This window comes from Falco naumanni, chromosome 5 (assembly GCF_017639655.2).
Source record: "Falco naumanni isolate bFalNau1 chromosome 5, bFalNau1.pat, whole genome shotgun sequence".
Lineage (NCBI taxonomy): Eukaryota > Metazoa > Chordata > Aves > Falconiformes > Falconidae > Falco > Falco naumanni.
Genome location: NC_054058.1, coordinates 77,291,031 through 77,308,440, shown reverse-complemented (window position 1 = coordinate 77,308,440; position 17,410 = coordinate 77,291,031). Strand labels below are relative to the sequence as shown.

The 17,410-nt window shown below is 41.1% G+C and overlaps 1 protein-coding gene across 4 annotated transcripts in view; it reads left to right on the top strand.

The window, feature by feature from the left end:
- The first annotated feature begins 4,552 nt into the window (after positions 1-4,552).
- SRPK2 (SRSF protein kinase 2) overlaps positions 4,553-17,410 on the top strand; it is a 148,252-nt gene continuing 135,394 nt past the window's right edge. For 3 of the 4 annotated variants that reach the window (XM_040593998.1, XM_040594000.1, XM_040593997.1), the window contains exons 1-2: positions 4,553-4,689; positions 4,793-4,877. In XM_040593998.1, the coding sequence (XP_040449932.1) occupies positions 4,674-4,689; positions 4,793-4,877 (101 nt within the window). In that variant the 5' untranslated portion in view covers positions 4,553-4,673. Of the gene's footprint in view, positions 4,690-4,792; positions 4,878-17,410 lie in introns of those variants that run through there. The other variant, XM_040594001.1, reaches the window with a different exon arrangement.

The following is a 17,410-nucleotide window of genomic DNA, read 5'->3' as shown; positions in this document are numbered from 1 at the left end:
GTAGGAAGCTGAGAGTTCATAGAAAGAGGCCTTAATATCAAAGATGTGCCTTTGCAATCTCTGTGAAAATCTTCTCAAATTCAGCCAAATTATGAGACTTTGTAAAACAGCCTTTTGCACATGTTGGATAGAGACATGTGAGGGTTTAATACTTAAGTCTCAAAATATTCCACGCTCACTTAGCAGATAAATCTCTCATACGCATGACCAGACTGCATAGCTGCCATTCAGAGAGAAATAGCAGGCATGAGTCCAAACCATCAGAGTTCATCACTGCTGAAGAACTTTCCCTATAATTGCTTGTGTTGTGTTTTATCAGGAAACTGAGAGCAGTCACTAATCTTTCAGTGATCCTCTTTTTCCCTTGCTGACCCTTAATCAGTATGAAGGAAGAAACCATCCAATTTAGAGAGGAAAAAAGGCAATAGATTGGAACAAGGGATGAGGAAGGTTGAGATGAGAAGGGCAAGCTGAGTAATGAGCTGGGAATCAGGAGAGGGGCCTTATGAAGAAATTTAAGACAAGGAGCCAGGAAACTGGAGGAAGTTTGATTGAAAGGGTGTTTGGGAGCCTGCTGGAAGTAATGGGGGAAGCTAGAATGAGTCATTCTGGAAATCTGGGTACTAGAACAAATATTATCATAACAATATTGCCACAGTCTGTTTTAATCCTATTTCAGATCTCAGTTAAGTCATGCCAGTTCATGCCCTATTTTAGACTTTGTATAATACATATCTGGGTTGATGTAACTATTTCTGGGTATAGGTAAATCTTTAATTTCATGTCAAATTGGTGTTAAACTGGTCTGCTTTGTCCTTTATATCTTTCTTCTTTTATTAGTAATCCCAATTGACTTGATAAACAAGAATTCTCTACCAACATTAACTCTGTGCAGCTGGCATACACTGTACCATTTTCTAGATGAAGAAAATGAGTCAGGTGAGTCATGTAATTTGCTTTAAGAAGAGCACAGTAAATCACTGAATGAGCCAGGAATCTAAATTCAGGAATTTCTGACCTGTTTTTTCTGGAAATCCCAACTCATGCTTCCTGCTATTTTTTCTTGTTACACTACTGAGATAACAAACCTACTTTTCTCGTTTAATATGTACATTGCTCCCACTAACATTAAGTGGTTATACTCAAGCAGCGATGAGCCTCCTGACTTTAAAAGCAAAAGCAAACCCAGCTTACTAGTTACTGTTGCTTAATACTTCCTGTCTTCAAGTTTGTTGTCTGTGTTGCTGAAAACCAAGCTCAGAATTGTCCCCTTTGCTTTGTTTACATGCTGAAGGGGGGGGGAAAAAAGCACATTGGTAGCCAGAAAAATTTTTAAGTGAACAAGAGAAGAACAGACTCATTGTTTGTATGCCTACACAAGTGTATCACTTAAAGAAATGCAGAATGGGGGTGGGAACTGAAGGAACTAGAGACAAGCATGAAAGGCGAGAGGATGAGAAGGCTGGACTTGCATATTAATGAGAAGTCTCCTTTAATTGGGAATTTCCTTTCACTACATTGTTCTTTTTCCACCACCCATCGGGTTTTTTTTCTTCCTCTGCCTTATGTGTTATTTCTCATTTGTTCCATTCTGTTCAAGCAACATGAAGTTGGCTCATATCCTGATTTCTCAGAAAGTGCAGTTCAGAGAGCATGCTACGACACAGTGGGAAAAGCAGTGCTGAAAGGAACTGGTACAGAGATCAGGGCAAAAGCTTCTAACATCCCTTTGCTGAAGGAAGAATTTAAAATTATTCTTAGAAGGACGACAATATCGTGTTTACAGGATTGCTGCTAGGTAACTTTTTATTCCGTACAAATGCGTTCCATTCACATCTGAAAAATCAATGTCTTTTTGTGTAAGTGGGTTATCAAAGCTAGATGAAAGGGAAACAAACCAAACACCTGTGGGGTGTCAGGTGACTGGTCCAAACTATATTATAAACAGGTAAAAATGTAATTACATAATTTGATAATTTCTCCTTCTTCTCCCCTGATGTTTGCACTTAAGATCACCTAAATTTGCTGTTGTTCCTGCTTTCTGGGTATGTCATGTAACCTAAATCTCACAGTGTCCTTCCCCAGAGCAAATGAGCTCTGTGGTAACCCTTGTAGTAAGACACCTGTTCCCATATTATGTTCAAAGAGAGACAGCCAGAAACAGATAATTCTGACCCACTCCACTGTTCTTTATTTATGTTGTATACTGATTTTACAAATGCTTTCTTTTGCTATTTAGTCTGTCTTCTCTCTTGACTCATAATTTATTTTTGGAACAGTGAAGTTACATGCAATAAGAGATATATTGAAATAAAGATGGAGAATTTCACAGAAATGTGTGGGTTCAAATAGACATAATCCAGGGTAGATCCATTCTTACCCACCACATATCTTGAATTCTATAATATTTTGAATTTTCACTTAATGTTTATGTTCTCAGGAACGGAGTTATACTCTCAAGAGTCTGAGAAATAAGGTGGGGGTTGTTTTTCTTTTCTGAAACACATCTAGCCTCTACCGGCCTTCATTTACTCTCCAATTAGTTAATTGCACATGGTAATTCTCTATACATCCATATAGTCTCGGTGATTTGTTTGCATTTCTGCATAAGCATTCTCTGACAGGGGGTGGGGTGGGGGGGAGGCAGGGCAGGGCATAAAACAAAACCCAGGAAGAATACAGTCCCAAATATGTGTCTATTAGAATTGAAAGAAATTGACTGTGTAGTATAAAGCCACCTGGTCCTAACATAATTCCCTTTCTGTGCACTAGCAGATTGTTCCCTTGCCCTGATTATGTTGCTGACATTATGCTCATGAGGGAAATTCCTTCCTGACTCCAGATTTGGCGAATTTATAATCCTGTTGATGTAAGCAAAGCTCACTCTACCTGTCTAAGACCCAATTGTCCAATCTGTCCTACATAGAAACCTCCTGTTGAAGTCCATAGAATTGCACAGGAGTAGCTGAAAATACGATTGGGATGCTGATATGGTTTCTGCTCTCTAGCCATAGCTACAAGGTAACGTTAAGCCAGCACTGCCCCGACAAAGAAAAAAGCAGTCTCACCATTTTCTCCATCATCAGCTGCTTGTCTCTACCATCCTCTGTACAGGCACAAGTATTCATGGAGGAGCACAATTTAACCAATACAGTTAAAATTAGTCTGGAAACAAAGGGTAAATCTGTCATTTGCTTTTTAACATTCCACTATTACTAATTTTCACACCCCTAAACTTTCTCAGCAGAAAGCCTTTAAAATTTCATAACAGTGTTCTGTTTCTTGACCTATCACACCGAATTATCACTCAAAGACTAACCACAACAAGGGAGACGTAACATACCAATATTGCACATTACCAGAGTTGTAGCTTATACTGAAAATGTTTTTTTATGAGGGAGGATAGGACACAACTTGTTTTGATTTAGAAATGCAGCTGCGGTGCCTTGTAAGAGCTATAGTTTAGGAACTTCATGGTCCTATTTTTTTCCGTTCACTAGCTTCTCTAGTCAAGACAAAAAAGCACACATTGGGGCACCTCCTCGTTGTCTAGCTTTGTCTTTCTGTTTGTCTCCCACCCCTAAGCTGAACTAACCATAACTAGGGATTTGATTTCCTGTCTAGCTGAAATCTCAATGATCCAATTACTTAAGACCTGCAATCACTGCTAGTTCCCTTCACTCTCGTATGTTGACCACAGCTGCTTTTAGATCTTCATCCTTATGGATTCTTTGTCTTGCTATTTTGGGAGACAGTTGTGCCTCCAGATGTAATGGCTGTCCCCTGTAATCTTTCAGTTACTATGCCTTTCAATTCCAGTCCCACATGAAGGTAAGCCAGGCAAGCCTCACACTCATACCGGACTTTTTGATATGACCCAGATCATTTTCTGCACCAGGCGACCGACACAAGGTTTCAGTCATAAATGCTCTCAAAAGCAGAGCCATGCTCTGCACAGCACAAGTCAGAAGCGACAGTTTTCAACAGGTCAGGACTAGGCCAAACCTGAGTAATGCCCAGTGCTGGGGGCAACAAGACATCACCGGCTGGGAAAAAAACATTGCCCAGAGTTGTCCATCAGTGAGAAGCAAGTAACTTAGTGACAATCAGAATTAAGGAAATCTAATTTCTCTGGATTTGTGTCATGAGGTTAATTGGTTGTGGCATCTAACCCCACACAAGTCTGGGGACAAACGAAAGCAGGTCTCACCCCGGCTGCCGGCGGGGAGGCAGGCTGCCGCCCTCCTCTTGTCACAGCGTCCAGCAGGGCGGGTCACTCCGACCTGAGCACAGATTTTCGCAAGATTAATTTCCAGTCGGTCGCACGACCTGAACGAGCCCACCTGGGCGGCAGCCGCAGACCCGCGGGAGGGCGAGAGCCGCCCGCTGTACCAGCCGGCGCTGAGGGGCCGGGCCGGGCGTCGCTTCCCGCTCCGCGCCTCAGGTGCGCTGCCGCCGGGCCCGCGCCGCCACCTGCCGCCGCCCCACCCCCGCCTTTCCGGCCGCGGCCCCGCCGGCAGCGCTGCGCCTGCGCACTTGGCGGCGGCGCGGGGCGGGCGGCGCGGGTGGTGGCAGTTGCCGATGCTGCCGGCCGGTGCCCGGTGCGCGGTCGCGACTGGAGGCGGCGGGGCCGGGGCGCGGTGTGCCCGCCGAGGAGTGTGAGGCGCGGGACGATGAACTCGCGCAAAGGTACGGTGCTGTGCCGGGCTGCGGGGCGGGAGCGGTGGGGCGGGGGGGCTGCGCGGCCGCCGCCGCTCACGCCGGCTCCCGGCTGTTCTATTCTCCCCGGCAGTGCTGGCCCTGCAGGCCCGCAGGCGGCGGCCCAAGCAGTCCGCGGCGGCCGGCAGGAGGGACAAGCACCCGCCGCCCCACAAAAAGTGAGTACGGGGACCCCCTCGACCAGCTGGGGCGGGGCCTCCCCCCCGGGACGGCGTCGTTGTCCGCCCTTCCCTCACGCTGCCCTCAGGCCGCCCCGTACCGCCTGCCGGGTCACTCCAGCTGCCCGGCCCCGCTGCCCCCCCGCGGCCCCGGCCCCCTCGCTTGCCTTCGGGGGGAGCTGCCCCGCTCCCGCCGCCGCCGCGACAGGCGGCAGCTCCCCTGGCAGGACGCACCCCCCGGCTTGCCCCGCACCGCGCCGGGGCCGGGCCGTCCCGCGGGGAGCAGCGCCCCGGCCCCCCGGGGATCGTCCCCGGCCCTGGCCCCGGGCTCAGCCTCCCTGGGGCCGGCCTTCCTCCCCCGTGGAAAGGCCGGTCGCTGCGGGCTCGCCAGGGGCATCGCCGCGGCGCTCGCCTCTGAGGAAGCCCTGTTGGTCGGTCGGGGACCTGCACAGGCTCGATCCTTACAGCCCGCGTGTCCCTTTCGAGTCACCCTCCGATTCTCTCATCTTCATGGTCTTCTTTCTGTCCTTGGGCTGTCTGCGCGGCGATCTCTTTCTGGAGGCGCTGTCCCATCCATAGGCAGCACTTTCAGCATTCTTGGAACTGCCTGATACACCCGTCCTGCTCTCTGCCTCCTGCGCTGTAGCGTCAGGTTATTTCCCGTTCCCAGATGTGTCTAACTGACAGCAATGCCGATGCCAGTATTATTTTGTTGTTGTTTAAATCTTTGTTGGTCTCCCAGAAACAGGCAGAAGTCATGATCTGGATTTTTTTTTTTTCCCCTGTCTTCCTCTAACTTCTCATGTTCTTGTCACTGTCCAGTTCATCTTTTCTCATTCTCACAATACCTGTTTTCACTGAACCATGTGGGAACATTCTTCCATCTCTATAGTGTTCCCACTTTAACTGCTCTTTCCTAGGGTAATGTGGCTTTGGACTCCTCCCTATTTTATTTTTTCTCCTCGTAGGATTATGTGCTTCTCTCACTAACTTCGACTGTATTTTGTTTAGTGGGACTTTACTGCCGACTCATTAAGTCACCAACAGACTCTTGTCTTTGTTGTTTGGGGATCCAGGCTGCCTGCTTTGTTCTGACAGGGAAACATATGTCCTGATGTTTCTTGTCCCTCTGTCCTAGTTGGCCAGTCTGGGAAGTTCACTCCAATCCTCTAGTCTGGACGAGCTGGGAAGCAGGGTGTAGTGGATGACTGGATATATATGTGAAGAGGTAAAGATGCTGCTATGTGCTATGGCAAATGATTCAAGGGCAAGGTTTTTTTCTTTCTGATTTCTATAGAAAGAAATAATAATACATCCCTGACCCTGGAGGTTGGTTGTTTATTTTTTTTTTAGTTAGGATGAATAGGCTTTTTTTCCCCTTTGAGGTGGGTAAAAGTAATGTAGGATGAAGTGCTGGTGTAGTGGTTATAAGGCTTTGACAGCTGACTTTTGTTCACATCCTGCTCTGCTACTGCTGTTTCCTCCAGTGTTGTATGAAAGCAGCATTGTGCTATCAGTTGTGTGAGTTTGAAGTTACTGTAATGGAAATAAATTTTATGTGCAAGATAGGATTGGTTCCCTTGTTTCCAAAAACCTTTTGGAAAGTCAGTTTGTAACATTACATGGATTTGTTTTGCCACTTTGAAAACAGAAATAGGTTAAATTTCATTTTAACTCTAGGTTCAGAATTTTGTAGCTTTCAGTTAAGTCTTAACCACAAGGTTATTAATAAACTTCTGTTCTACTTAGATGATACAGCATTTAATACACTTAGTGGGGCTGCCTTGCTGAATGACTTTGTCAAAAGTTTGCTTTCACAAACACTTAGGAGGTACAGAACTGGTACTCTTTTTGTGTTTGCTGAAGAAACTGGCTATGGTTAAGTCAGGGTGCACAGTCAGTAGCTGGCCATTTGCCATACTGAGTCGGCATTTCCAGATGCAATGGCCCAATCTGTTCAGTTGCCTCGGGAAACAGTGGTTTTGCTACGGTAGACAACAGATCCATCATTTCTCTTCTGCTGCGTATGTTTTCTCTTCTCTTCATACCACTTGTATGCTATGGAGACCTCCTACTCTGTTTTATGCTTCTTTAGGAAAGGGAAACTCCTTTCAATTTTTTAAGACTCCTTGCATATGGCTAAATAATTTAGGATCCCAAAATAATGCCAGCATTAAACATTATTTCAGAAGACAGTCTCAACAAAAGTATCTCTTTTGTCCTGTTCGTAGCTTTGCTTTAAATTCAACTGTACAGCATATACTAGTCTGTTAGAGCTGTACAGATTCTGCAAAGCACATCAAATGCTCAGTAGCTGCAACTGAAAATGTTGATTTGAGGGGTGGAAATTCTATACCGTAAGTTCCCTGTAGTGAACTTGTTAACCATGTAAAAATTGTTACTTGGTTTTGAACCCAGAGCTAGTTGGGGTTGTTGGTTGGTTGGTTGTTTTGTTTTTTTTTTGAACTGTCATTCTTGGAGGTCTCTTCTCTGCCAGGTCCGTAGCTTTATGGAGCAACTTCCATTGTTGCTGGTAACAATGTGCTTCAAAGGAACGGCAGGATTCCTTTTCTGGAATTGGCTAGGAGAGTTATATTGCATCTTACTTGCAGGGTTTTGTTTGAAGAATATTAAGATGATGACACAAGAAGAAGAAAAAATTACAGTGCTTTTTAATGCTGAATAGCTTTTTTCTGTTATGACCTTAATTGCCACAGAAAGCTGTGAGATCAGTCTTACTAACTGCTCAATGTTGATGTCTTAAGTCAATGATGAGAACTGGTGGAGGTGAAACCCTATTTTTCTATGTAATAGGGTGGAAAAATAAGAAAGTAAAAGTTAAGTGGCTCATGTTCTGAAGAGAAAGCACTTTGTTTTGAATCAAGACTGTATCTAAAATTGCGTGTAATAATAAAAGCTACTTGGTATTGCCTTACTTTGAATTCAATCATCCAGGCTACTGAAAAAGAATAATATATCACTATTTAAAGGTGACAGCACTTGATTTTGGTTATAATAGATGGACTTGCATGCAATATGTACAAACTTCTTGATGGTGTCTGAAACATGCTTTGTGCCTACGTCAGTGAGTCAGTGTGTGTGAAAAAGAGAGACTGGAAGGCATCCACGCAATCTTTTTTGATGGCCATAGATAATCTAGATATAGGGCAAAAGTAAAACCTGGGGAGAAGAAGCCAGTTTTCATGGCTATGCTAAATATTCAACTTTTTGATTGCTGCCTTACAACATGAATCTTCTGAAATGAAGTTTGTAGTCAATTTTCAGGCATTTTCTGGAACAGCTGTGGAAGTAAATGTCTCTAAGCTAGAAATTCCATTAAGGAAATAGAAATGTGGGACAATGAGAAAATTATATCAGAACATTGTGTTGGTTTAAACTCTTCCATTTCCTCATTTAGAGAAGAACTGCTGGTCCTGTTGAGGAAAAGACACAGGAGATTTGTTTTATTAGTTTACTCTTCAGAGACCAGGATTTTTTATTTAAAATATGTTTTTTGTTTTAAATTCCATTCATGATTTCAAGATTACAGTCTTTGAGGGTTGTCATCTTTTAATCCAGAAAGCTAATGGCAAAGGTGAACTACTTTTGGATTAATTAGTGAACTGTAGGGTGGTAGTGGAAACTGCACATGCTTCTTGTAAGCATACCTGAATTCACTGATTTTTTTGTCTTACTAATGTCTGTAGCAAAACAGTAAATCTGTACCTCTACTGAAAACTGTTTTCATTTGGTCTCTGGCTGTGATTGCCTAAGACAATGAGCTTTAGACAGTAAGCCTTATCTAGCTTCCCTTTCCTGTCTTCTCGTGTGAAAACGCTACTAGATTTGCTGCTAAGCACACAAACATATATACATGCATATTTATGCACTATAATATATATAGAAGTTAAAAATAATTTTAATCCTTGTTTAAAGGAAGCCTGGGTCTAGGTATGGATGAGGAAGACTAGCAAGTTAGTGTACAGGGAATATTACAAAAGTGTTTCAATGCTTCCTCGAGTGTGTTTGTTATGCTTAGACAAAATGTCACAAAAGCTTTTAAAGAGGAGGACTAGGAAGGATTCAGAAGGATAGTATCCAAAATTATGGCAATATCTAATGAAAGCAAATGAAGTGACATTAGTTCTCTATAGAAGAGTGGGACAGGGCTCTTAAAAATGAAACCATAACTAGTAGCAATTGTGTTCATCATCATTCCCTTTTCTTACTGATTAATCCTGTTGTAATTCTGCCCAACTCTTACCTTTGTAATTTAGCCTGTACTTTAATAATCAATAGCTAATTCTGTTCTAATTGCTTATGGGGACTTTGGGAATGTCCCCTGTTTTGCTAGGTTGTTTTTAAAAGAAAAATACCCAACCTTTTATTAATATTTGAAGGGGGGGAAAAATCTTCTTTCTACCTGTCTTAACAATTCCTGGTGTTCATATCTTTAAAATACTGTTGGTCTCAGCCTTCATATATTTGAAATGATAACCCTTGCTTTCTGGTTTTCCTAGTGACAAATTTTTTTGTTTAAGACCCTTACTCTTGTTTTCTCATTTTTCACTTTTGATCTGTTAACAGTTAGAGCACACTGTAGGAGAGATGGTTCTATTTAAAGCTGACAGAGCTTTGGTAGTAATCTTTGTCCTGTGCCCTCCTTTCTGCCTTAGTAATACGCCTTTTAGGATGAGCTCTGCTTTTGGGAACTGTTGTGTTTGAATGGATCTCTGACAATGTGCAGAAGGTATGTGGAGAAATGACTGGAAAGCTAAGCATAGTGTAATAAAGCACATGTTACAGAGGAGAACTGCAACAGTCTGTGTCTGTTTAAACCTCTGATAACCATAGGAAAGGTTTTTGTATTTTACAGAAGATGTTACGAACAAACTTTTTGGCTAAAAAAAGGTGGTCTACTAAGTTTCAAAGCGAATCTCTGTAAATGTCGTAACTTTTTTGTGTTATATGTGTACTGGTTTTAGTTTAACCTATGTATTTAGAAATCCTGTGATTAAACCAGTGCATATCTCTGAATACCACATATTCTGATTCTGTCTAGCAAAGCAGCTGGCAGATGTTTCACTTTTAGATTAAGGTCCTGCGTAATGAAGTAATGTTCTGCTAGGGAGTCTCTTTGGAAGTTAATGCTAAAGGAGTTGTATCTTGAACTTGTTAGTTAAAGGCAAATGACAGAACAGACTCTGGTGAAATAATGCTTCTTGACAGACTTAGTGCCTTACTGTTTTTCCCTCAACAGAAGTTATTTGATTAAAAGTCAATAATTTGAATGTAGGAGACTAAACGAATCAAGGGCTTCAGTTGCCTTGAGCTATTGTCAATGCGTAGTTTGCAGTTTTCTAAAATGAAAGGGAGAATTCCATAGTAAGAGGTCAATTATATTTTCCTGTCTCTGAGGAAAAAATTTACTATGTCTGTTGCAGCGATAAAGGTCAGGGCTGTCTAGGTACAATATCTGCACCTTTAATTCTGATATTTAAAATCAGTTGTTAACTAATTTTCAAACTGTACTAAAATTGCACTGTTCTCGTATTCATGGTTCTAATGAAATTTCTCTCTTGGGACATCTTTTTTTTTTTTTTTTTTTCTTTGTATTGATGTGTTTCTTCTAGTCTTCCTTCTCACCACAATAATTTGTCAGTAATAGTTGTGCTTGCCTCCCACTCATTATTCTCCTGCTGTTGCTCATCTATACATGACGTTATTCCTTCATAAACTGAGACATATATGTTTGTATAAAAACCATTATAGAAGAGGGTTTTGGGTAGTTGGATGGAGCCTGGAGATGGGTGTAACGGAAGCGCTGTTTCTGTCACTGGTTGCCTGAAAGGTTGCTATGTAAGGGGAACAAATGCATGATTGAGCTGTACCTTCAAGAAAGAAGGCACAGTCAATAGAGGAAGGGTGCCTTCTCTCTTTTCCAGAGTGCTTAGGAAAGACAGAACTCTGAATTCCTTTCCAAGACCTTCAGAGGGCTGGGCTTTGGTTGGGGTTTGTCCTGCGGAATGGTGGCAGTTCTGTGGGCTGGGCCCGCTCTGTTGTGCTATGCAGGGCTGTGGAAGTGCGACAGGTCAGCTGATTTTATTCCTTTCTCCTGCCAGAGTCAGAGTACCCAGTGGTCACTTACCATCTTTGGTGAGGGACAGTTGGGTAGTTTGAGATCATGTATCCTGTAGAAACAAAAAGGTAGAACACTGAATCCTAGAACAAAATAAGGCAAAAATTATTAAAATCCAAGTACAAAGTAATTAACAGAATGCCAGTTCAGTGCAGCTAAGGCTGTAGTTAAGTAGGGTACATAGCAAGACAACTTTCTTTAAACCGGATTTTTTTAGTGGCTATTTTAATGTTTGAAAGCTAATTACAAAATATTTTAAATTAATTGTGCTTCTGTATAAGTTGTGTTTTATATTTGTGCTTAAGTCACATCTTACCATCTCAAAGAAGATGAAGTAGAACTAGATATTGATCAAAAAAGGAAGTGGTAGAGGTAATTGAGGATGTTGGACTGCTTCATTTATGGCTGGTGCTTTTCAGATATGTAAACGTGGTTAAGGAGCTTTTTGACATGCTTGAAAGATCATTACTGGTATAGAAGAGAATGAATAACTTGCCTTTCTTCATTACAAAACAACGCTATCTGAAGAGTGACTTTAATGCAAAAATAAATGATACTTTTCGTACAGTACAAGTAGTGGAAAGTGGCTTTGGATAAGACTGGACACTAGAACCATCAGTAGTTTTTAAGTATACTACTGTCAGTGCAGTTTGACTTTCCAAGCCATGTTTGCTCAAGCCCTGTCATCTTAAGTTTGTCCTAATGCAGAGTGACCCACTTGTATACTCGTCTCTAAACATGTGTTTCTGGCACCTAGGAGTATAATGCTGGCCTAGGTATGTGTTTGATCTAATTAGTGTGGCAGCTCTTAGATTTGTAAGGCCACCTTGGGAAATCACTTGCAACATCTGATAGTATGCGTAAGCCTGACAGTATTTGTAAGCCTAGATCGAAATGGGGCTTGAGTGGTCTAACGTGTGGCATTCCTGTACCTGGCTCAGGAAGGAGCTGTGAAACTGCAGATAGCTACTAAATTCGACTCTACAGTGAATCAGTAGAGGTGTGTGTTTGAGAAGAGCTTTCATAAACTCCAGAACAGTAAGGTAATGACGAAGGGGTGGGGAGGCATGCCAAGGAGTGCAAAATACCTAAGGAATGGGTGTGCCTGAAATGCTGCCGTTCCTGTAGGTGTTGATGCCATCTGCAGGTCTGAGTTTAATGCCAAAATGAGCCTGGGATTTAAAGTTGTGAATCTTAAGAATTTGCTTTATTTCCTCTGGAGCTGTGAATAACTAGCTTGTGTTTTAAAGTTTTGTGTCTTGTGCTTATGTAATAGCTCAATAATTCACTCACCTGTCAAATAAGAATTAGATGCCTGAGGAATTTCAAGCTTATTATTACAACTGGCCATGTGCTAGTGTCAGTCACAGGATTATAGGCTATGCTGGTCCAGTAGCTTTACATCTCTTGTGTGAAATAATCAAGAGCAACAGACCGGTGGTGTTTTTAGGCAAGCGATTAAAAGGGAAACATTGCTATCAAGTTTCTGTGATACGCAGGTATCAGCATGCTGGTTGACTGTAGCCAAGTAACTCTGAGTTACAAAACAAACACATACGGTGATTTGGTCAGAGTGAAGCCATTTGATTTTTCTTTTTGGCATAGCAGTTACAATTCAGCATTTTTATGAAAGAAGGAGTCCTGAGGAGATCAAAGGCTTAAATTTTCTTTCAAGTTCCCTTTCCTAGTGACACAAGGCATGGTATGACAGATCAGTGTTGCCAGAATCTGTTCCCAGGTGAATGTGTTAAAATTTTAGCAGTGTCAGGGAAACTTGGAAAAGACCAGGAGCTTCATGATACTGCTATGAGTTCTAGCTCAAAAGAATAGGAATCATCTTTACAGATAATATCTGAAAAAAACATTTTACTTTCATTTTGTTGTGTTTAAGGTAGTCTGTTGCTTGGGGCAACCTGTTTTGTATATTAATAACAGCACAAGTTGGTGTCCAATTCCATGATACTGGTCCTAGACATTTAATCAAATTCTATTCAGATGCTACTAGAGCATTGCCTCTCTTTTTTAATGTCAATTAGAGAGTTTAATTTGTTTGTTTCTTTGTTTCCCAGAAATGTTTGCTATATAGCAATTGGTATGTCATGACTTGTGTCAAGAGTGTTGAGAAGATGATACACAACAAGTCTGGTAGTTGCTTCCAGCACTGTGCATTTTATGGAGACCCTCTGTAGTCAGGGGTGAGCAGTCCTGGGAACTGGGAGCTTTGTGGTGGACTCGTATTGCTGTTGTGGGCAGGTGTAATCTGGGCACACCTGCCAGTCAAGGCTCTTGGAGAAGCTGGATGTGAAAACACTATGTGTGAATCTCAAGTTGACTTAAACTGTGAGATAGAGCTATAAAGAGCTAGGCTGAGGTTACCACAGTATTTTAGATCACCAGATAACTGTTTGATAACTACTTTGATCGTCAGTATGGATCAGTTACTTTCCAGTATTGCATTCTGTCCTGGTTTCAGCTGGGATAGAGTTAATTTTCGTCTTAGTAGCTGGTGCAGGGCTGTGTTTTGGGTTTGGTGTGAGAACAATGTTGATAACACAGGAAGTTTTTAGTTGTTGCTGGGTAATATTTATACTAAGCCAAGGACTTTTCAGTTGCTCAGGCCTTGCCAGTGGGAGGGGACACAGCCAAGACAGGTGACCTGAACCAGCCAAAGGGATATTCCATACTATGGGATGTCATGCTCAGTATATAAACTGGAGGGAGTTGGCTGGGGCCGGTGATCGCTGCTCAGGTACTGGCAGGGCATTGGTCAGCGGGTGGTGAGCAGTTGTATTTTCCATCACTTTTTTTTTTTTTTTTTCTGCCTTCCCTTTGGATTTTATTCCTCTCCTCTTCTCCCCCCTTTTCATTATAACTGTTTTGGGGTTTTTTCCTCCTATTTTAGTTTTTAAATTGCTTTTATCTCAACTCTCAAGTTTTACATTCCTTTCTGATTCTCCTTCCCATCCCCCCGGGGGGTGGGGAGTGAGTGAGTGGCTGTGTGGTACTTCATTTCTGGCTGGGGTTAAACTGTGGCACATTCTCACTGCTATTCCAAGTTGTTTAGTAATTCCAGCATCTAGAAACTAGGTTAAAACTATTTATTCAATAGACAATACCTGTTTTTCCCCAGATACCCCAAAAAATAATTGTTGAGAATTGATTAGTTTGCCAGCTTTGTTGCAACCTGTTTAGATAAACTTTCTGCATATTATATAGGAAACATGGTGCAGAAAATCGTATTATTTCTCCTGTTCTTATTATTGAGACATAGAATAACTGTATTCTTTAATGTTTATTTCTGAAGCCAGAAAAATCAGTTTTGTGTAATGAGAATATTTGTCTTGGGAATAAAGGTGTTAGTCTTTTAAAGTAATTGTTTTGATCTAATTTTGTGTTTCCAAAATGACTCTAACTAGCTTGTGTCTCACAAGGTGCCATACATTGTCCTAATTGTAGCATTACAAAAACTTGAGATAAAGTGTAAGTAGACCAGACTCCCTTCTCCTCCTCTTGTACTTTCTCTGTGGTAGCAGGCTGGTGAAAACAGAGTATTTTTAATAACTGCAACTAAAAAGAACATTAAAATAAACCACAACTGAATATGCATATTGAATTGAAAGCACTTACAGATTTATTCTGAGACTTTTGTTATGTTATAGTTTTTTCCATACGTCAGTGCTGGTGTGCAGAATTCATATTTGTAGATCATTGGTGATTGACTGAGAATGTAGTTGGGATAGTAGAATTGGGAAAGATCAACAAGTTAAATTTATTTTGGGCATAACATTTCACTGAACCAAATGCTTTGTTTTGATTTTCATTTGTTGTTTGGAATAAACAGGCTTTTATGGAAACCTTCATCTATCTTGGGATTCATAGGAAAGAACATGACAATTTAAGGCTAATCAGGTGCAATGGTAAGTCTGGTTTTAAGACACATGTTGCTGACCTGCTGACCGTTATGGCCAAAGGTGACAAGTTTGAAACTACCAGGTGAATTTGATAGAGAAATTTTGGTTGATAATTTGATCAGTCATTCTTTCTGGTAAATTAGATGTTCTCTTTCCCTTCTAGTCCATTGGAAGTCTTGACCAGCAGTTGCATATCTGGCTTGTGGGCTTTCCTGCTTCTCTTTTGCTACTTTTTTTTAATGTCACAGTCCCCAGATGTTGCTGACTTCCCTTGTAAGAAGGCCTTGAGCCTTCCATTTAAGTTTCATGTTTGCTGTGCTTGGACTATTGTTTTGAAAGAGAATTAACCCTCTCCCAGTTGAAACCAGGACAACTGTTCTGCGTCTTCTGCCAGCTTCTCTGGCCTTGGATTAGCCACCAGCAGTGCCCATCACAGCAACATGGCTTAGTGCACAAAGATAAGTGTGCTGGAGCTGTCATGGGATTGCAGGAAGATGGGAGCAATGTATAAAATCAAAGCTTATTGCTTTGGAGTCACCAGGGATGCAGTTCTGGAGAGTGCAAGGGTAAGTGTTTGCTACAACCAAAACTGGAACTACCTCATCACGTGCAACTTAAAAGTGTGTTGAAGTTGTGAATTCAAAGTAGTTTAAAGGAGCAAAAAAAAAAAGAGAAGGGAAGTTACTTTTTTTTCCCACAGAAAACTGTTGACCTTGTATGTAATAATTCTTATAGGACACAACTTGTGACAATGTAACATAGTTTTCTGGTATTCCTTGTTTTTAGGACAGCTTGCTGAAATACTAACATGCTGTGACTGGGGGACTGCATAGGGAAGGTGTAAATAAAGTATCTTTGGATGTGGTAACAGTTCATTAATACCACAACTTACCAGACATTTTAAATATTTTAATATTTCTATAATAGACTAATTATGGCATATAGTACATTATGATAGTACTCTATTAACATACATTTTGTGAAGATCTGAAAATAGTTAAAATTCTAGGCCTCTCAATGGCTTTGCCTGATACTCTCTTTGCAGATGAGGAAAAAGGAGCACACATTAGTTTAACTCAGGGTATAAAAAGGAGTAATTCACTCTTCTAATTGTGCCATATCTGAATCAAAGAATTTATGTCTTTGCATTGTTGTTCCCACTGTAAAATATTTAATCAACATTTTAGATATGTCAAGCAGTAAAGTCACCTTAAAAATAAAACTATGAAAAAGGTAAAAGAAGGTGCTCTCCTGACCAAAAATTTAAGTGATGGCAAAAAGTGACCTTTCCAGTTTATTTGTGAGATTTGTAAGATTGGTGAAAATGACTTTTTGTGATCTCGTGGGGAGGGAAACCTCACTTCATTTTTCTGGAAGACATATGTTTAAGCAGAAGAGTGTGACTGAGTTTTTAAATCAGAAAGTAACATTATGTATGTTGACAGTGTTTCTTTTAAATCCAAACAAATACATGACTAATTATGACAAAAGTAATGGAAACAGTGCAAGTGTTACCAAAAACCTAAAAAAGCAAACCAGACCAAATGGGACCTCATTAGTATCAGGACATGATGGAGAAAATGCAGAGAACTTGCTTGTCCGATTAGTTTACTGAGAGTGTTTTTAAGACATTGTGATGTTCATACGCAAGGGCAATGGAACTGAATGTGTGCCAGCTTCTTCCTAATTGCAGTTCACACCCTGAGGTATTAAGCAGAATTGAAACTACGCATGGTTTAAATTAATGCGTTAAACTCTGAACTGTGGTGCACCAGGCACTGACATGTTTGATTTAGCAATGATTGCTGCTACAAAGCAGCAATCTCTAGCAGGAAGATGAGTTGATAGCAGAGTCTGTTTTTCAAAACTGCTTCTCAGAATTTGTTGCACAGCAATATTTTAGTTTTGATGCCTTGAATTTTACATCAGTAATAAAGATGCTGTTTTAAAATCACATTGCAGTGATAAGATGATTTTATTGTTTTTCAGTGTTTGTATCCTTAATCAGTTTTTTCTCCACAGTTGATTCAGTGTCAACTCTGCCAATATTTTATTTTTAAGAAAATGTATATGCTATACTTTATGTAGTGGATTGGTATAGGTAATACAAAATGTTTATGTACGTGTATTAGATAAAATACTGCCTTTACATAAGAAACTTAATTTGGGAGTCTTTAAATACCATGTAAGCTCAGTACATAGTCTCTCAACACTCTACGAAGGTAAACAGTCTAACAGCCAGGCATTAAGTGTGCAATCTCATAGTGTTTCAGGGGTGGCTGAAAACAACAAAGTAGAAAAATGGGTTCCCTCTTACTTCTTCACCTAGTAATACTGCCTGCCTTCATGGGTTTTCTTCTTGTGGTGTTCTCATCAAAGCATGACAATGTTGGAAGCAAGTGAAATAAAAAGGAGCGAGTTGTCTTGTTTCTGTTGTAAGATGGTAGGGTTTCCTTCAAACTGAAATACCATAGATGATGTGG